Consider the following 22,241-nt stretch of genomic DNA (forward strand, 5'->3'; position numbering starts at 1 on the left):
GCAACCTAAAACAAACAAGGTGATGAAAAATACCAGTCACACAGTAAATGGTAGGTCTTTGGTGTATTTTAATATAACTGTATTAAATACCACTTATTAATATGCTACATAATATTAACTGAAATTAATTTAATTTAATTAATGTTTCAATTTAATCAGTTTTTTTTAATAAGTTGATCATGTAGAGTTCAGCAGCATTGAACCTCTGATTATCAGTGTCAAGAATGAAACTTTGGCAGCTACGTGCTTCGTCTTTTCTACTTGCCATTAGAGAAAGGTGGGGAAATGGAAGTGTTGGTTGCAAATGAGTTAACTAGAGAAACGAACCTTCTACAGCTCCACTTCTGAGATTCTGGAAACTTTTCAAGGATGTCTTAGCAGGTGTGCAGTTGAGGCAGATGGTTCCCATAACAACAGGAAATTGTTTACTTGGTTTATGGGGGTTTGTCTGTGAAAATCATTGTTTAATACTATGAACTGGGACCTGAGGACCTCAGAATTAGTTTTACCTCAACTTTACTAAGCCCTGTATTCAATATACAGTAAGCTTTTCAGAAATTTAATGGTCCAGGACTTTTAGTTGGCTCCTGAAGCTGGATGTTGACAATCAGAGCCCAGATGAGGTGGGTGGGACACATCATCAGAATGGAAGACCACCCCATGCCTTGCCTAAAGTGTAGAGCTAAAGTATGGGAAGACTTCAAGATAGTCCCTGCAAGTGCTACAAAGATTTTGCAATAGAAAGCTATACCAATGTGATGTCGAACTAAAGAAAGTAGAAATTGTGGTTTCTGATAGAATCTGTCAGTGAGATCTGTGCTGGAAAGCCTCCACTGGCTTTGAAAAAAGAGGACACTGAAAACTGATCGAAAACCATGAGTGGGAAACAGAATAACACCCACAGTTATTATAACAATGACTTCCTGTTCTGTCCCCCATCCTGTAGACTCTTCACCTCCAGACTGGAACTGGAATGTCACCTCTGTGTCCAGAGATAAGCCACACAATATCGTGTCTTCTTTACTTGTTATGTTTGGATGCTCTTTCCAGAATTCATCTGAGATTATCCAAGCTACATTTGTTTTTAAACTTTCTCCAAAAGACAACTCAATGAAATTTATTGTCTGCAATGAAATAGAAGAACACTAAAATATCGTTAACCCACCCCAATCCCCAATATAAGTTAAGCAATGGACGTACCTGCACAAACTTGTAAGCTGTCATAATGGTAGCCATATCAAGAAATTCTATAGAACTTGGTCCTCCTATGACTGCTATCAGATTCTTCTGAATGTGACACTTATAATTAGGGATGAATCCATTTGGTGTAGAGAGGAGTTCCAGAGCAGCAATGCAAGTATATCTTGGAAGAAAATAATTATTGTAAATGTTGAAGCCTAGTGTGATATTGGTTAAGATCTGGGGATTTTTATTAATCTCCTTTACAGCAAAAACCACAGCCAAGATGTGTTGGTAGCTCTGTGACAATAATCTACAATGAAAATTTAAAAATAGTTCAGTATTCTTTGTATAATTAGTATAATTATTTATATAATAAATTTTTTGTATAATCTTTGTATAATAATTTTTTCTTCTTTCCTGTGTTCAAGCATTAGAAGAATGATGTATTTTATTATAAATATTTCTTTTCTGTTAATAGAATAGAATAGAATAGAATAGAATAGAATAGAATAGAATAGAATAGAATAGAATAGAATAGAATTTTTATTGGCCAAGTGTGATTGGACACACAAGGAATTTGTCTTGGTGCATAGGCTCTCAGTGTACATAAAAGAAAAGATACGTTCATCAAGAATCATAAGGCACAACAATGATAGTCATAGGGTACAAATAATCAATCAGAAACCAATCAATATCAATATAAATTGTAAGGATACAAGCAACAAAGTTACAATCATAAGTGGAAGGAGATGGGTGATGGGAACAATGAGAAGATTAATAGTATTGCAGATTTAGTAAATAGTTTGACAATATTGAGGGACAATATTTGTTTAGCAGAGTGATGGCGTTCAGGAAAAATCTGTTCTTGTTCTAGTTGTTCTGGTGTGCAGTGCTCTATATGTCTGTTATTAAACTAGCATTAAAATGATTTATAAAGTAAGATGTACTAACACCATCAGTCTACACCAGAGGTGGTATTCATTTATCTTCGCTACCGGTTCGCAAATGTAAGCACACACACAGTGACTTCCACTCATGTGCAGATCGTCAAAAACAGGATGTGTTTACATCCGGCCAAGTGGTGGAGCCTCCCGTAGCCACCACTACTGGTTTGCATAAGCCGGATAGAAGCGGCTAAATACCACCACTGGTCTACACTGAACAGAAAGAGGTACTTTTCTGAAGAAAAATAAACAGATGCTATAGTACATAATTTAGAAACTACTTGGTTCTTCACACATGGCCAAAATCATATGCTCTAGAATGTCTGGCGCAGAAAATAAAAAGAAAGAGTAAGAAGATGTAGGAGGAAGTTATTAAAATATCGAGTTCCTCACATGTGTTCTACCAAATCATCCTTCTTGGGATGATATTTAAATGACATCCTTTCAGATAAGACGAAGGTCTGAGAAATTACGCCACCAACAATGAAGTCCCCAACTTGATGATATTTATGAGGAATTGATGCAGGCTCAGTGCTCCGGCATTTTGCTACTGGAACTTGGCCAACACTCTTAGGGAGAAAGAATAATAGAAGGAAACCAAGAATTATAGCTACATAGAAAATTATTTGTGAAAAGAAAGACTTCCCCAGATCCAACATTATTGTTAGCACACCCTTGATCTGGAGAGCAAAGGGCTGGATTGAAAGCCAGGTAAATGCAGATTAAAGCCTCAGTGCCAGGTTTAGGTTATTATACTATCTCTATAGTCCCTCTATTTCTGAAGGCCAGGGGAGATGCTTAAAGTCTCTGTCAATAGTGATAATGGCCCTGGGAATTCGTCAGCTTGCTAAAGAAGTTCATAATTATAAAGAAGATAATGGATGACTCAAGAGTTACAGAGCCAGTTCTGTTTTGCTCTTTTTTTTTTGTGCAAAACTAATTTCTTTTACAGCAAAAACTCTAGTGTCCCCGAGAGGTGGTTCCTAGTCATACTGAACTTTGACCAGTGAAGGACATACAAACAATGTCATTTCTATTATACCATGAGAACAAAATTGAATATAAACTGAGCGAGAGTCTTTGACTTCAAAGTCCATCTCAGAGAGTTCAAAAAGCATAAAGAACGTACACAACTCCCTTCACATTGCCACAATAGCAGAGATGATGTAATAATAATAATAATATTTTAATTTGTATACCGCCCTTCTCCCGAAGGACTCCCGAAGGACTGTAGAGAAATGCATGCTTTGATGAGACTGATTTCTCATGTAGATTTTTTTAATTTTTTTTTTACATACTGTATATTTATTATGTTTTATCAACATGAATTAAATACAAAGAAAAAAAAACCCATACACAACCTAGGAAAGCACGTATTCAACACCAACAAGAACAAAAACAACAAAGAAAAAATAATAATAATGACCCAAATATCTAACTTTGAACATAAAATAATTCCAACCCATCTGGATGCTGAAAATAAAATAAAAACACCTGATGAATTCTCCTCCCCTTCATAAAATGGGTCTACAAATAGTTATAAATGGTCTCTTCCTTAATTAATAAGAAACGTATTATATTATATAAACAAATATTCCAGATGAAGAGATCTCTATCTGATAACCAAATTGATCCAGCATTTCTCTCTTTCTCTCTCTTCCTCTCTCTCCCTCCCTCCTTCCCTCATATATGTATGTATATATGGTGAACAGATTAGTTAAAACATTACTCTTCAAATCTTTCTATTAATCATGTTATTTAACTTGTATTTAACTCTATTTAACTTGTAGAAGTCCACAAATGATTTCCAGTCTCTCATAAAACTATGTAGTGCATTGTCTCTTACATTTCCAACGCTTGCTAGAAGTCCCTCTATACATTTTTGCTAATCTATCTTGAGTCAAATACCAAGGATACATCGTTTTATAAAAATGTTATTTCAAAGTATAATTCAAAGCATGTTTTTATCTATTAGTCAATACATTCTCCTATTTATCTGGCATTATGATATCAGGTAGAATTTAGATGCTGGGTGCCATATGCACCAAGACAAATTCCTTGTGTGTCCAATCACACTTGGCCAATAAAAAATTCTATTCTATTCTATTCTATTCTATTCTATTCTATTCTATTCTATTCTATTCTATTCTATTCTATTCTATTCTATTCTATTCTGTTGTATTTCCACCAGTGGATTTTTTTTTTTTTGGGACAAAATAGTTTTTTTTTGTTGTTGTTTACATTTATATCCCGCCCTTCTCCGAAGACTCAGGGCAGCTTACAATGTATAAGGCAATAGTCTCATTCTATTTGTATATTTTTACAAAGTCAACTTATTGCCCCCCCAACAATCTGGGTAAGAGTTTAATTCACTCTTTTTGATAATTGCTCCCTTTTATTAAGATCTGGCCTAATTATAATGATGTAACATTTGGGGAAAAAGATAAAAGCCAGGAGCCCAGCACTAGAGGCCAAGATGGCAAAGATCTCCACAGCTGTTGTGTATTTACCTTTGGTGCTAATGTACGCAGGGACAAAGCACAACCAGACACTGCAAAAGACCAGCATGCTGAAAGTAATTGATTTGGTTTCCTGGAATGTGTCTGGTAACTTCCTAGCTAAGAAAGCTGCAATAAAACTGACTATAGCCAGGAAACCCATAAAACCTAAAACAGAATAAAACATTGCAACAGATCCTTCATTACATTCTATAATTATTTCACTACTTATGGACCACATATCAGGATCTGGGAAGGGGGGAGAAATTCCAAGCCATACACTACAAAAGGTACTTTGAATAAAAGAACAGGAAAGAACAATGAAAAAGGCCAGTCTTTTCCCAACCCATGACCTCATCCTTGATCCTGGTTTGGTGGCCATGAAAGCAAGAACCACAATGATGGTTTTGGCGAACATGCAAGAAACAGCCACTGAGAAGATGATCCCAAAAGCAGTCTGTCGAAGGAGACAGGTCACCTTCATGGGTCGACCGATGAAAAGCAGAGAACAAAGGAAGGAGAGGAGGAGGGAAATGAGGAGGGTGAAGGAAAGGCTGCGGTTGTTGGCTTTGATGATGGGAGTGTTGTGGTACTTCAAGAAGATTCCTAGCACCAGTGTTGTGATAAAAGAAAGCACAAGAGCTGATGTAGCTAAGCTGGCCCCCAATAAGTCTTTGAAGGATAGGTAAGTTACATGCTTTGGCACGCATAAATCCTGGTCCTTGTTTGGATACTGATCTTCTGGGCACTGGAGGCAATCATCCATATCTGGAAAACCAAATGTTTATATTTAAGTCAAAATATACCAGAAAGCTTAGCATTCTTTTTTTAAATGAGGGTGCATTATTTATGTAAACAATATAAGTAACTGTTATGATTCAGCTTCAATGAAATAACTTTTTCTTGGCCTAGATTTCATAATTTATTTATTTATTTATTTATTTATTTATTTATTTATTTATTTTTTTATTACATTTTTTTTATTCACATTTATATCCCGCCCTTCTCCGAAGACTCAGGGCGGCTTACATTGTGTAAGGCAACAGTCTCATCCTATTTGTATATTTATATACAAAGTCAACTTATTGCCCCCCCAACAATCTGGGTCCTCATTTTACCTACCTTATAAAGGATGGAAGGCTGAGTCAACCTTGGGCCTGGTGGGATTCGAGCCTGCAGTAATTGCAAGCAACTGTGTTTAATAACAGGCTTCTTACAGCCTGAGCCACACCGCGGCCCTTGTACACCGCCCTTCTCCCGAAGGACTCAGGGCGGTTTACAGCCAATTTAAAAGATACAATAAATACACATTAAAAACAGACTAAAATTTATATAAATAATGGCCAAAATATTTAAAACTAATTAATTAAATAAAACTAACTAATTAATTAAAAACTAATTAATACAAAAAACTAAAACCCCATTTAAAATTACTTGGTCAGGCTAGTCCAGCTCGATGGAATAAAAGAGTCTTCAACTCACGGCGGAAGGTCCGAAGGTCGGGGAGTTGGTGAAGCCCCAGAGGCAGCTTGTTCCAGAGGGCAGGAGCCCCCACAGAGAAGGCCCTAGCCCTGGGGGTCGCCAGTCGACATTGTTTCACCGACGGCACCCCAAGGAGGCCCTCCCTGTGGGAGCGCACAGGTCGATGGGAGGCTGTTTGTGGCAGTAGGCGGTCCCGTAAATAGCCCGGTCCTAAGCCATGGAGCGCTTTAAAGGTGGTAACCAACACCTTGAATTGCACCCGAAAGACCACCGGAAGCCAGTGCAGCCCATGCAGGAGCGGTGTTATATGGGAGCCACGAGGTGCTCCCTCTATCACCCACGCGGCTGCATTCTGGACCAGTTGGAGCTTCCGGGTGCTCTTCAAGGGGAGCCCCATGTAGAGAGCATTGCAGTAGTCTAAGCGAGATGTAACGAGGGCATGAGTGACTGTGCACAGAGAAACCCGGTCCAGAAAGGGATGCAATACTAAAGTTCACATTGTTGTCAAATATTGCCATGAAAGCTTTTTATTTTGTGTTGTACACCAGTAGTGACAGATTTTATTTTCCTGGGCTCCAAGATCACCGCAGATGGGGACTGCAGCCAAGAAATTAAAAGACAATTGCTCCTCAGGAGGAAAGCTATGGCAAATCTAGACAGTGTACTAAAAAGCGGAGACATAACCCTGTCAACAAAAGTGCGTATAGTCAAGGCTATGGTTTTCCCAGTTGAAATGTATAGCTGTGAAAGTTGAACCATAAGAAAGGCTGAGTGCCAAAGAATAGAGGCCTTTGAACTATGGTTCTGGAGAAGATTCCTGCGAGTCCCTTGGGCTGCAAGGTGATCAAACTGGTTAGTCCTAGAGGAGATCAACTGCTCTTTAGAAGGCCAGGTCCTGAAGATGAAACTCAAATACTTTGGCCACCTAATGAGAAGAAAGGACTCACTGGAGAAGAGCCTAATGCTAGGAAAGATTGAGGGCAAAAGAAGAAGGGGATGACAGAGAACGAGGTTGCTGGATGGAGTCACTGAAGCAGTAGGCATGAGCTTAAATGGACTCCAGAGGATGGTAGAGGACAGGAAGACCTGAAGGAACATTGTCCATGGGGTCGTGATGGGTCAGAAATGACTTCGCAACTAACAACAACAACATATTTCTGTTAGATAAACTATAGCTGTATACCTCCCTCCTCTTACTCAAACCTACTCAGACTAGAAATGGAAGTAATCCCTACCTATGCATAATCAACTTCACTGTTTATCTCTTTTTTAAACTATTAGAATTGCTTTTAGGGCTAGTTGTAAGTTGATTTTTGCCTAGTCCTAAGTTTATAATTCAGTTTCTTGTTGAATTGAGAAAATATAAGAAAAACTTAACGTCAGCTAGAATCGAGTGTACTTCTAGAAAATATTGGCATTCCTTCCTTCCTTCCTTCCTTCCTTCCTTCCTTCCTTCCTTCCTTCCTTCCTTCCTTCCTTCCTTCTTCCCTCCCTCCCTCCCTTCTTCCCTCCTCTTTCCTTCTTTCCCCCCTTCCTCTTTTTACCTGTCTGGACTGAAATCTTCCCCTTTGGACATAGAATGCAATCATAGCAGCAAAATGACCGTCCTTCAATTTTGGTCTTTCTGTAACCTGGATGGCATTTTTCATTACAGAGTGAACGAGGCCGTTCCTTTGCAAGAATGGAAAATATAGTTTGTTATAAAGAAAATGACTTTCAAATGCTGCATTTGTAAAGCTTATAGATATCTGGGAATGGATAGCAGTTCTCCATTCTGTGAGAGGAAAACATGATGTGTGAACATAAAACTGAAAATTGAACAGTCCTCTGTCATCAAACATAGAAGGTTTCCCAGAATACTCTAATGAGTCTAGCTGAAACCAAATTCAGAATCTCATATTTCTTGTGTTAGTCAGTTGAGGCCCCTTTAGAACCAAGCTCAATTTTTGATTAATATATGGCCCCATCTTGCTGCTTCTTAACTATAATATTGGGGTAGTTTTCTATTACATTTTGTTTTTATTTCTTTATGTATGCATTTATTGAACTTCCCATTTAGTCTAAAGCAGGAATTTTCCACCAGGAATAATTAGGTGCCACCGAGTACATAATTTTTGATTGATTTAAAATCTAATAATATTTTGTGGTGATTTTATCCAATACTGTTGGGTATAGGCTTAATTTCTCTGTCCAATTCTGTTCTTGCAGCATCAGAATATATCCAAGATGCTTCTGCATCCACTAGAAATGCCTCCATAATGGAGAATGATTTCAAAATTTGTACAATCACTAAAAATAGGTAGTGGTTTTTTTATGATAATCCCTAACATATTTATGGCTGATAAGGAAGAGGAGGAACAGCTGCATCCAATGCCTGACACGAAAATGTGCACAAGGCAGAGAAGGGGAGAGCAGTGGAAAGCTGTGGGCCAATCCTGGGGAAGGATTATAGGATTATATGTTTATTTATTTTTATTTATTTATTTGTCAATCATATATAAGATAATAGGAAAAGGTATAAACATAATTTGGATACATGAAAAGAGTAAGTAAAAAAAGAATATTAGGACAGGGACGGTAGACACTCGGGTGCGCTTATGCATGCCCCTTACAGATCTCTTAGGAATGGGGTGAGGTCAACAGTAGACAGTCTAAGGTTAAAGTTATGGGGGTTTGGGGAAGAAACTTCAGAGTCAAGTAGTGCATTCCAGGCATTGACCACTCTGTTGCTGAAGTAATATTTTCTACAATCAAGTTTGGAGCAGTTTACCTTGAGTTTGTATCTATTATTTTCTCGTGTATTGTTGTGGTTGAAGCTAAAGTAGTCATTGACAGGTCGGACATTGTGGTAGATAATATTATGTACTATACTTAGGTCAGATTGAAGTCTATGTAGTTCTAAGTTGTCTAAATCCAAAGTTTGGAGTCTGGTGGCATACGGTATTTTATTGCAAGCAGAGGAGTGGACGATTCTTCTTGTGAAATATCTCTGGACTGTCTCGATTGTATTTATCTCCGATATGGAGTGTGGGTTCCAGACAGTTGAGCTGTATTCAATGATTGGTCTAGCAAATATTTTGTGTGCTCTAGTTAGTAGTACAATATTACCAGAGAAGAAACTACGCAAAATTAAGTTAACAACTCTTAGTGCCTTTTTGGCAATCTTGTTACGGTGGGCTCTGGCACTTAGATCTTTATAAATGAGTACTCCAAGGTCCTTGATAGAGTGAGGGTCATCTATAAGGTCATTTCCATCTAATTTGTATTTTATGTTTTGATTTTCTTTTTTTCTTCTATTCAATTGTGTCTGGTTCAGAAAGACTATTTGGACAAGTCCCTGCAGTTTTGTTGGCAAGATTTCAAGAATTGGTTTGTCTTTGGTTCCTTTCTAAGGTTGAGAAAAGGTACCTGGTCGAAGCTCATCCAACTGGCTTTTTGTCTAAGATGGAACTAGAACTCATGGTTGCCATTGTTTCCAACCTGATGGCTTAACCACTACACCAGATGAGTTCATTTCTTTTATATCTTCAATGTGGTCATGTAGGAACATACTGACTCTTAGGAAATTAATTGACTGTATTGTTGCATTTATTGGTCAATATGCAAATATTTTTTTTGAATCCAACAGAGTTTGTTAATGGGATTGTACAAAGATTGTACAGAAATTCTGACCTAAGTATAGTACGCAAAATTGTCTGCTACAAAACAACAAAATACCTTATGCCACCAGACTTGAAATCCTAGGCTTAGAAAACTTAGAACGTCGTCGCCTTCGACAAGACCTAAGTTTAACTCACAGAATCATCTACTGTAATGTCCTTCCTGTTAAAGACTACTTCAGCTTTAATTGCAATAATACAAGAGCAACCAATAGATTTAAACTCAATGTTAACCGCTTTAATCTAGATTGCAGAAAATATGACTTCTGTAACAGAATTATCAGTGCTTGGAACACTTTACCTGACTCTGTAGTCTCTTCCCATAATCCCAAAACTTTAACCAAAAACCTTCTACTATTGACCTCACCCCATTCCTAAGAAGACCATAAGGGGCGTGCATAAGAGCACAAACGTGGCTACTGTTCCTGTCCTATTGTTTCTCTTTTTCTTCTTCTTATATATATATGCCCAAGCTCCCACCCAATCAGTTCAAACCCCCACTAGCAGTTAAAAGGAAGAAACAGCTGCGATCACACATTACTCCCAGAAGCACGAAGCTGAAGCCTGAAGATGACGAATGAGACTTCGTCGAAACGTCGCCAAGACACTTTCACTTATGCGGGAGAAAACCCGAATAACCAAAGACCTACATACAAACACCCGCGAAAACCTCAGAAAACATATATTTCTTCTTATATATATGCTTATACCTCCTTATATATCCTCATATATATGTTTATATACTACATAATCTTTTGTGTGATGCCTATGTACATTGTTATGACAAAATAAATAAATAAAACATCCTACATCCTACCTGTCAATGACTACTTCAGCTTCAATCGCAATAATACACAGGCCAACCATAGATACAAACTCAAGGTAAACCATTCCAAACTCATTTGCAGAAAATACAACTTCAGCAACAGAGTGGTCAACGCTTGGAATGCTCTACCTGACTCCATTGTTACAGTCTCAAACCACCTTAGCTTCAACCTTAAACTGTCTACCGTGGCCCTCAACCCATTCCTAAGATGTCCGTAAAGGAGGCGTGCATAAGCATACCAATTTGCCTACTGTCCCTGTCCCACTGTCCCCATTTACTTGTACTCATTCCTAGTTCATTTCCATGTTTATACTTATACCTGTTATCTAGTACGTGTTCCACAAATTAAATAAATAAGTAAACAAAATAAAATAAATAAAATAAATTGGTATCCTACAATGAATTAAATTTTGTGGGCCAAATTCTCTGTTATTTGCAATGGGGCCACAGATTGCTGTGAACAGTTTTCTTCCTTATCCAGGAAATGTATTAACATTCATTGGATGAATGGATTATAATGGTGCTAGAATATGAATTTGCACCATAATTCCTCAAGTCTTTCCATTACTAGAAACTAAGAAAGCAACAGATGATAAACCATTCCTGTCTTTCTGAAGGACTCATTGTTTTCCACATAATTACCCTGAGCACAAGCTTCACAAGCAAAAAACCAATCCACATGTCTGACTATAGTATCTGGGCCATTCACAATAAAGTTTGAGCTGTATAACACTTTTGGGACAATGGGGGAAAAGTGTGGAAAGAAGTGCAACGGGAGTTAAAATAACATGGACTCTACCTGATTAAACCAGCTGGGCCAAACCACCTCATGTTCATCAATAATCAAACATTTGTCAGTGGTTGCTGATGGGTCTATCTTTCCAACTGTCTTTCTGAGAAAGGTCTGGTTTGAAAAGGTGATCCAGTTTATGATGTCAAATCCTGCCAGCAGTTCACCATTCTGGTCAAAAGAAATTTTTTCTCCAACACTGTTATTAAAAGATATACTTTGTAGAAAGCAGTGGAGCTAAACAGTAGTGAAAGAAATGAAAACATAAGTATATATTTGTAGGACAGTCAGTAGCTCAAGTTCTCTTTCAAAACATGCTAATAATAACTCAGCAAATGGAATATCCACTAATTCAATGATAAGACTTGGGAAATATCTACACTTACAGAAACAAAAAATATAAATGTGAAACAATATTTTTTTTTCCTATGCGAAGAATAATGCCATATATTGCAAAAATCAAGATGACATAATGCATCATTAAGGAAGTCTAATCATTTATCAAAAAATAGAAAACTTATAAGAGACAACACAATAGTAAATAATCTACTGAATATCTGAGACAAACAGAAAAAATAAGCTTATGTTTACTCTTTCTACCTCTTGCCTTGTTATTGAATGTCTATTTTTAAGAAGACATTTATTTATTTATTTATTTATTTATTTATTTATTTATTTATTTATTTATTTATTTAATCAAATTTTTATACCACCCTATCTCCCGAAGGACTCAGGGCGGTTTACAGCCCGATAAAAATACAAATATAATACAAGATAAAACACTAATTAAAAAACTTATTTAAATAGGCCAAAATTTAAAATTACAATTATAATGATAAAACCCCATTAAAACTAAATTTAAAATTAAAATTCTAATCCAGTCCTGCACAAATAAATAGATGTGTTTTAAGCTTGCGGCGGAAGGTTCGAAGGTCAGGAAGTTGGCGGAGTCCTGGGGGAAGTTCATTCCACAGGGTGGGAGCCCCCACAGAGAAGGCCCTTCCCCTGGGTGTCGCCAGTCAGCACTGCCTGGCAGACGGCACCCTAAGGAGTCCCTCCCTGTGAGAGCGCATGGGTCGGTGGGAGGCAATCGGTGGCAGCAGACGGTCCCATAAGTAGCCCGACCCTAAGCCATGGAGTGCTTTGAAGATAGTTACCAAAACCTTGAAGCGCACCCGGAAGGCCACAGGCAGCCAGTGCAGTCTGCGCAGGAGTGGTGTCACATGGGAGCCACAAGGGGCTCCCTCTATCACCCGCGCAGCCGCATTCTGGACTAACTGGAGCCTCCGGGTGCTCTTCAAGGGAAGCCCCATGTAGAGAGCATTGCAGTAATCCAGACGAGATGTCACGAGAGCATAAGTGACCATGCATAGGGCATCCCGGTCCAGGAAGGGGCGCAACTGGCGAACTAGGTGAACCTGGTAAAAAGCTCTCCTGGAGACGGCCGTCAAATGGTCTTCAAAGGACAGCCGTCCATCCAGGAGAACGCCCAAGTTGCGCACCCTTTCCATTGGGGCCAATGACTCGCCCCCAACAGTCAGCCGCAATTGCAGCTGACTGTACCGGGGTGCCGGCATCCACAGCCACTCTGTCTTGGAGGGATTGAGCCTGAGCCTGTTTCTCTCCATCCAGACCCATACGGCCTCCAGACACCGGGACAGCACCTCGACAGCTTCGTTGGGGTGGTCCGGTGTGGAAAAGTACAGCTGAGTATCATTAGCGTACAGTTGATAACTCATACCGAAACCACTGATGACCTCACCCAGTGGCTTCATATAGATGTTGAACAGGAGGGGCAAGAGAATCGACCCCTGCGGCACCCCACAAGTGAGGTGCTTCGGAGTCGACCTCTGCCCTCCCGTCAACACCGTCTGCAACTGATCAGAGAGATAGGAGGAGAACCACCGATAAATGGTGCCTCCCACTCCCAATCCCTCCAACCGGTGCAGCAGGATACCATGGTCAATGGTATCAAAAGCCGCTGAGAGGTCTAATAGGACCAAGGCAGAGGAATAACCCCTATCCCTGGCCCTCCAGAAATCATCAACCAACGTGACCAAAGCCATCTCCGTGCTGTATCCGGGCTGAAAGCCGGACTGGAACGGGTCTAGATAGACAGTTTCATCCAGGTACTGGGGTAATTGACGTGCCACCACACTCTCTACAACCTTCGCCACAAAGCAAAGGTTGGAGACCGGACGATAATTACCTAAAACAGCTGGGTCCAGGGAAGGCTTCTTGAGCAGAGGTCTCACCACCACCTCTTTCAAGGTGGCAGGGAAGACCCCCTCCAACAAAGAAGCATTAGTAATCCCCTGGAGCCAGCCTCGTGTCACCTCCTGTGTGGCCAGCACCAACCAGGAGGGGCACGGGTCCAGTAAACATGTGGTGGCATTCAACCTCCCCAACAACCTGTCCATGTCCTCGGGAGCCACAGGGTCAAACTCATCCCAAACAGTCTCAACAAGACAGCTCTATGACCTCTCACCTGGATCCACCCAATTTTGATCCAAGCCCTCCTGAAGCTGAACAATTTTATCGTATAGATAACCACTAAACTCCTCAGCACGTCCATGCAACGGGTCATCCCGCTCCCCCTGTTGAAGGAGAGAGCGAGTCACCCGAAACAGGGTGGCCGGGCGGTTATCTGCCGACGCAATGAGGGAGGAGACGTAGCAACGTGATATGATAACAAGGCACCCCGTGGATGTCTCTTCTCCTTACCTTCTCCTCCATGTCCTACTATTTGCTTCTGTACTTTTGAGTTTTATACTATAAACTAATAATTCATTTGAGACAACAACAAATCTGCATAAGACGGGAGGATGAACAACTAGCTTTTGTGGTGCAACTGGAACAAATCTTGATTTAACAACCTCAAAACCGTAGAAATGGTGGTAGATGTTAGGAGAAACCCTCCTATACTACCACCTCTTACAACACTAGATAACACAGTATCAACAGTAGAGACCTTCAAATTTCTAGGTTTTATCATCTCTCAAGACCTAAAATGGACACCTAACATCAAAAATGTCATCCAAAAAGCACAGCAAAGAAGGTTCTTTCTGCATCAACTCAGGAAGCTCAAACTGCCCAAGGAGCTGCTGATAAGGTGTTTTTTATTATTATTTCATTTTGTCACAACAGTATACACAAACATCGACATAAAACAACAACACATCATAAAGAAATATATATATATATATATATATATATATATATATATATATATATATATATATATATATATATATATATATATATAAAAGTATGCAATAACTATGTTAATTTGATATATGAAAGGGAACAATAGGATAGGAACGGTAGGCACATTTGTGCTCTTATGCACACCCCTTGGTTCTATAGAGGAACTGTTGAGTCTTTCATCTGCACCTCTATAACTGTCTGGTTTGGTTCTGCAACCCAACAAGACAGACACAGATTTCAGAGGATAATTAGAACTGCAGAAAAAAACAATTGCTACCAACCTGCCTTCCATTGAGGACCTGTATACTGCACAAATCAAAAAGAGGGCTGTGAAAATACAGTATCTACAGACCCCTCACATCCTGGAAATAAACTGTTTCAACTCCTACCCTCAAAACGATGCTATAGAGCACTGCACATCAGAACAACTAGACACAAGAACATTTTCCCCCGAACGTCATCACTCTGCTAAACAAATAATTCCCTCAACACTCTCAAACTATTCACTAAGTCTGCACTAATATTAATCTTCTCATCATTCCTATCACCATCTCCTCCCATATCTAACTCCTTGCTTGTATCCTTATATGATTTATATTGATTGTTTCCTAGTATGATTTGATTGCTTATTTGTACCCTGTGACTATCACTAAGTGTTGTATCTTTTTATTCTTGATGAATGTATTTTATTTTCCTTATGTACACTGAGAGCATATATACCTAAGACAAATTCCTTGTATGTCCAATCACACTTGGCCAATAAAGAATTCTATTCAATTCTGTTCTGTTCTATAAAAATGAAAAAAAAAGACATCTTATAAAAGATAATAAATTGGAAGATTTTATTGTTAATAAGAAAAACATGGGAGGCCTTTGGCTTCCTACAGAGGTGGGTTTCAGCAGGTTCTGACTAGTTCTGGAGAACCGGCAGCAAAAATTTTGAGTAATTTGGAGAACCGGTAATAAAAATTCTGATTGGCCCTGCTCCCATCTATTCTCTGCCTCCCAAGTCCCAGCTGATTAGGAGGAAATGGTGATTTTGCAGTATCCTTCCCCCCCCCCAAGTGGAGTGGGAATGGAGATTTTACAGTATCCTTCCCCCAGGGGTGAAATCTAATTTTTTTTGCTACCAGTTCTGTGGGCGCGGCTTGGTGGGGCGTGGCTTGGTGGGGGTTCATGTGACTGGGTGGGCGTGGCTATGTGATTGGGGGATCAAACAACAGAAACTCACTAGCAATGTCCTGCTGGAGCAGGGTTGGACTAGATGACCTCCAGGTCCCTTCCAGCCCTGGATTATCCTCTGAAGCTGCATCTAGTGCCAGGTTTGTACTCCTTCCTTCCTCTCTTCCTTCGTTCCTTCCTTTCTTGCCTCCTTTCTTTCTCTCTCTCTCTCAAAAACGAACCCCCCCACACACCCCGTTTTCCCTGCCATCAGGCTTGCTAGGCAAGCCAAAAAACGGGGTGGGGAGGGGAAGTCTGTTTCCTCTTCCAGGAGGCTTGCTGGACAAGCCAAAAAACGGGGTGGGGGAGAGTCTGTTTTTCCTTCCAGCAGACTTCAGGGAAACTTCAGGGAATCCTGTTGGAAGGAAAAATGGACTCCCCCCCCCCTGTTTTTTGGCTAGCACACAGCTGAGCTGCACCATCATCAAAGGCTTTTTTTTTTAACTTTTAAAGCATTTTTTCTTCGGCTGAAAAAAATGCTTTTTAAAAAAAAACCTCTGATGATCGCACGGCTGAGCTGGGCATAGGCGGGTGTGGGGGGCAGGGATTATTGTTACCGGTTCTCCGAACCACCCACCGCCATCGTTACTGGATCGCGCGATCCGGTCCAATCCAGGAGCATTTCACCCCTGCCTTCCCCTGCCAAGCCCACCAAGCCATGCCATGCCCACCAAGCCACATCCACAGAACTGGTAGTAAAAATTTTTGAAACCTACCACTGGCTTCCTATTTTATAATAATCTAGTGTACTTACTGGTTTAAATGTTTTAAAATAGGAAAAATAGCACAAAAGGAAAACAAGGAAATATTGAAAGACTGATTTCTAAATTTTAAAACCTTGTAGCACACAATTTTGATTATTTGCACCATCTAATTTAGATGTTGTTGCACTAACTTTAATCAGAATTTGAGAAATTTGAGTAAATGCTATCTGACAAAATCTTTATTGAATTTGATTATGGTAGCAATAATTGGAATTTAAAGGGGATAACTTTTATTGTGAATGTTCTCTCTCTCCCTCCATGTGCACATGAGCCTTTGAATCACTATTGACTCCTAGTGAGTACCTGGACAAGTCCCTGGAATTGAATGTTATACATAGAGAAAATTGGTATAAAGTGTTCTGTAACTTGTAGAACAGTCTTGATGGTTAAAATAGACAAATTATTTTGTACCAAAAAAGTTGAAACACACAAAAAGTTTTGAGAAGTAACTCATTCAGGAAGAAACAAATGTTGAAAGTTAAATTCCCATTTAACTGCCCACTCAAATTGTTATATTTTTGTAAATTTTTATCAAACCATATATTCCTTCAAAGTATACCTAATTTGCTTTGTATATGTTAATTGTTGCAAGATATAAATGTCTTATGGGAAGGCATGTTGGATTTCGTCCTTAGAAGAATGATGAAGTCATTTATGAGAGTAACCTTCAATATCTAGAATTACCTCATTTCTTAAAAAAAATAATTCAGATTGTAGAATTCAGATCTAACGGTGTTGGGCTATTGCTTTAAAACTTAATTTTACATCTCATTGAACATAAATAGTGAAAATTACTAGAAGTCACTATATACCCGAGCAGCTCAAAAATAAAAAAGCTGACGCATATCCTATGTTACTGTTTCACTATACCTAGTGGAATGTCCAAATTATTCTCCTTACCCTCCATGACTGCTGACTAAGGAAATTCTCCCTCGTCATTCTTCTTTGTTGCCTTTGGAAAGAATACATGGCATTCAAAGCATGTGCAATTGCGTAGATAGCATTGTAGATACTGTAGCTGTGGGCAGTCATGCTGGTTTCGAACACAGATACAGGGAGAGTCTCTAGTTTCTCCTCCCCAGTGCAGATGCTGTCATCCTCTTCATCTGTGACGGAAGCTTGAAGCAAACAGTTAAACATCTGTTGCCAAAACTGAATTGGAAATCCATCTTCCTTATCTAAAACCGGGCTTCTCGTCTGAACAAATTTCTGGAAAGCTGACACTTGTTTTGAATGTACTGCAAGCGTTATAGAGCCATGGATGAAATTAAGATCCCAATATCGTTGGAAAGGAAGGGATGAGAAGTCTACCTCCGCTGTCATAAACCAAACCTTGGGGTTATATGGCATATCATTATATTCTGACAGTTTGAGCAAAGCCCTTAAATTTAGCATACTCTGAAATCCCCCCAGAAACATCACTATTTTAGCTGTACTCTTAAAAACAATACTTAAAATGTTGTATGATGTACGCACTGTCTTCTCATCCTCACTGAGAAATCCACCTGGTATTTTTTCTACAAATTCAAAACAGATCCCACTTCTGGAAAACATGGGAATGACGTTCCTCAGCAAGTTCCCAGCTATGTTGCTGATATTAAAATACAACATCCCAATCCAGGTCCAGCCAAAATGCAAAAAGAGCTGGAGAAGTCCATGATATTGATGATCGGCCTTTGGGAGCATCCAGTAAAAGAAATGACTTTGAGTGATGCTACCGGTCTCTGGGACAGAACTATATGCAACCTAAAACAAACAAGGTGATGAAAATACCAGTCACACAGTAAATGGTAGGTCTTTGGTGTATTTTAATATAACTGTATTAAATACCACTTATTAATATGCTAGACAATATTAACTGAAATTAATTTAATTAATGTTCCAATTAATTTAATTTTTTAATAAGTTGCTCATGTAGAGTCCAGCAGCATTGAACCCCTGATTGTCAAGAATGAAACTTTGGCAGATACGTCTTTTCTATTTGCCATTAGAGGAAGAGGGGTAGGTGCTGGTTACAAATGAGTTAACTAGAGAAATGAAACTTCCACAGCTCCACTGAAGCTTGTGAGCATCTAGAAACTTTTCAAGGACATCTTAGCAGGTGTGAATAGATGGTTCCCAACTGATCGAAAACCATGAGTGGGACACAGAATAACACCCATAGTTATTATAACAATGACTTCCTGTGCTGTTCTCCATTCTGTAGACTCCAGACTGAAACTATGGTGTCACCTCTGTGTCCAGAAGTAAGCCTCACAATGCCATGTCTTCTTTGAACCTGAAGGATTACCATATATTCAGCTGTACTTGTTATGTTTGGATGTTCTTTCCAAAGTTCACTGAGATTATCCAAGCTACATTTGTTTTTAAACTTTCTCCAAAAGAAAATGCAATGAAATTTAGAAGACTAAAATGTCATTAACCCACCCCAATCTCCAATATGTTTTAAGCAAAGAACTTACCTGCACAAATTTGTAAGCTGTCATAATGGTAGCCATATCAAGAAATTCAACAGAACTTGGTCCTCCTATGACAGCAATCAGATTATTCAGATTATGACACTTATAATTAGGGATGAATCTGTTTTGTGTAGAGAGGAGTTCCAGAGCAGCAATACAAGTATATCTTGGAAGAAAATAGTTATTGTAAATGTTGAAGCCTAGTGTGATATTGGTTAAGATCTGGGGATTTTTATTAATCTCCTTTACAGTAAAAACCACAGCCAAGAGGTGTTGGTAACTCTGTGACAATAATCTACAAGGAAAATTTAAAAATAGTTCAGTATTCTCTGTATAATTAGTTCCGAAATAAATTTTTCTTCTTTCCTGTGTTCAAGCACTAGCAGAATGATGTATTTCATTATAAATAAATCTTGTCCATTATTGAACTAACATTAAAACGATTTATACTGTAAGACTTGCTAACACCATTAGTCTATACTGAACAGAAAGAGGTACATTTCTGAAGAAAAATAAACAGATGCTATAGTACATAATTTAAAAAACACTTGGTTCTTCACAGGTGACAAAAATCATACACAGTCGAATGCCATGCACAGAAAATAAAAAGAAAGAGTAAGAGGATGTAGGAGGAAGTTTTAAAATATTTAGTTTCTCACATGTGTTCTATCAAATCATCCTTTTTGGGATGATATTTGAATGACATCCTTTCGGACATAACGAAGGTCTGAGAAATTACGCCGCCAATAATGAGGTCCCCAGCTTGATGATATTTATGAGGAATTGATGCAGGCTCAGTGCTCCGGCATTTTGCTACTGGAACTTGGCCAACACTCTTAGGGAGAAAGAATAATACGAGGAAGCCAAGAATTACAGCTACATAGAAGATTATTTGTGAAAAGAAAGACTTCCCCAGATCCAACATTATTGTTAGCACACCCTTGATCTGCAGAGCAAAAGGCTGGATAGAAAGCCAGGTAAATGCAGGTTAAAGCCTCAGTGCCAGGCTTAGGTTATTATACTATCTCTATAGTCCCTCTATTTCTGAAGGCCAGGGGAGATGCTTAAAGTCTCTGTCAATAGTGATAATGGCCCTGGGAATTCGTCAGCTTGCTAAAGAAGTTCATAATTATAAAGAAGATAATGGATGACTCAAGAGTTACAGAGCCAGTTCTGTTTTGCTCTTTTTTTTTGTGCAAAACTAATTTCTTTTACAGCAAAAACTCTAGTGTCCCCGAGAGGTGGTTCCTAGTCATACTGAACTTTGACCACTGAAGGACATATAGACAATGTCATTTCTATTATACCATGAGAACAATACACGATGCAACAATACCATGCAACAATACACGAGTGCACAATAGATTTAAGCTTAATGTTAACCACTCCAATCTTGATTGCAGAAAATATGATTTCAGTAACAGAGTTGTTAATACTTGGAATAGGGGGGTGAAAATTTTTGTAAAAACTTTTTCAATTAAAAAAAAAAGAGGGGACTTCCGGTGGCGCCACCTTCTTCGCTGAGTGCCTAATTAAAGCACTCCGTACTGAACATCGTAAAAGCCAGGAAAAAGCCAGCTTTAATTTCCCTCCCTGGATGAAAGGGAGAGATAAGGGCAGCGGGGGAGTGGTAGATCTCCCCAGGGGCTTTGTTTTTTATTAAGCAGAGCCCTGAGGGTCGAGTCCCATAAATAACCCTGCCAAGCTCCAATCTTCAGTGCGCTCCTGCAAAAGCAGGAAAAGAAGAAAGTGTCCATCTCTGCTAATTGTCTTATCTTTACGGATTTCTATAAGCAGACGGAATAAGCACGAGTGAACAACTACTGGATTGCAAGTATTTTTGATTTCCTGACTTCTACCCTTTTAAAAAGAGAAACTTTTTTCTTTGTTTTAACTGACTGTTTAAGATGGCGCCTGAAAGGAAGTGAAAGTGAAGAATGGAATTGTAAACAGGCTGTGTAACTAAGAAGCTAAGAAACGTTATGTGTGGATTCTAATGAAGTGAAGTGAGCTCTCCTATACTTAAAGGGGAAAAGAGAAGTTTCTAGACTTATATTTTGTGAATTTTAAAAACTGAAATGGCTACTAAACCACCTAAGACTGGGGGTAGAAGGGGTTCTGAACCAGCTTTAGAAGATTTGATTAAAGAGCAAGGGAAAGTGTTTGAAGAAAGGTTTAAGGAGATGATGGATAATAATGAGAAAATAAGAGAAGAAATAAAAGAGAATAATAAAAAAATAAGAGAAGATATTTTGATGGCTGTTACAAACCTAGGTCTTGAACAACTTGTAACTAACAATACAAGACTCAACAACTGCCTTGATCTCATCTTCTGCAACAATCCAAACTCAATTTATGGACTACAAATTAAAGAACCTTTTTCCAACAGTGACCACTGCATGATTGATTTTTGTCCATACTCAAATCGTCATAACAATAGTATCCCCATCTACAACTTCAAAAAAGCCAACTACGACCTCATAAACAACGATCTTTCATTTCTGGACTGGCAAAATCTGTTTGCAAACTGCATAACTGCTGAAGACCACTATAGAATTTTCCTACTTGAAATCAATAGAGTCATTAAACTATATGTACCACAAATGACAACCATGATCAGGAAAAGCAAACTACCCATATCAATAAAAAAGCTTCAATAAAAAAAAATCCCTCTGGAAAAGAAACAAAAAAGGCTTTGCAGCAAATTTCAAAAACCACTACAGAAATATATGAAGCCAAATAAAAACTGAATGCACAAATTACCGCACCAAACAAGAAGAGGACCTTCTGTGCATAAATTCCAATCATGCCTTTTATAATTTTGTTAACAATAAACTTAAAGACTCAAGATCCATCCCACCACTAAAAGATTCTAACAACAAAGAATGCAATGACGAAACAGTTAAAGCAACCTCTTCAACATTTTCTTTGGCTCTGTTTTTGTTAACTCCGATAACACATACCCAACATTCCACAAACGTGCCAGCAATGATTATGATGACTTAACTCATATAGATTTCACAGAAGATAACGTTGGAAAAGCTCTTAATAATTTAAAACCATCGCTATCTATTGGACCCGATGGACTATGTGCATACTTCTTAAAAAAACTTTCCATTAATATAGCAGAACCCCTAAGTATTATCTTTGATAAAGCTTTCACTACCAGTTCCCTTCCCAAACTTTGGTCACTGGCCACAGTCATCCCT

At 38.8% G+C, this 22,241-nt stretch overlaps 1 protein-coding gene across 1 annotated transcript; it reads right to left on the minus strand.

Annotated features, from left to right (window-relative positions):
• Positions 1–551: 551 nt before the first annotated feature.
• Positions 552–20,314, minus strand: LOC131197937 (vomeronasal type-2 receptor 26-like). Its single transcript, XM_058182442.1, has 10 exons — positions 20,291–20,314; positions 19,692–19,867; positions 19,036–19,327; positions 17,474–18,319; positions 11,391–11,618; positions 7,651–7,777; positions 4,500–5,392; positions 2,520–2,695; positions 1,201–1,492; positions 552–1,124 (listed from the first exon to the last, which is right to left on the minus strand). The coding sequence occupies exons 1-10, from the start codon at positions 20,312–20,314 to the stop codon at positions 552–554; spliced, it is 3,627 nt and encodes a 1,208-aa protein (XP_058038425.1).
• Positions 20,315–22,241: the final 1,927 nt, after the last annotated feature.

This window comes from Ahaetulla prasina, chromosome 4, assembly GCF_028640845.1.
Source record: "Ahaetulla prasina isolate Xishuangbanna chromosome 4, ASM2864084v1, whole genome shotgun sequence".
Classification (NCBI taxonomy): Eukaryota; Metazoa; Chordata; class Lepidosauria; order Squamata; family Colubridae; genus Ahaetulla; species Ahaetulla prasina.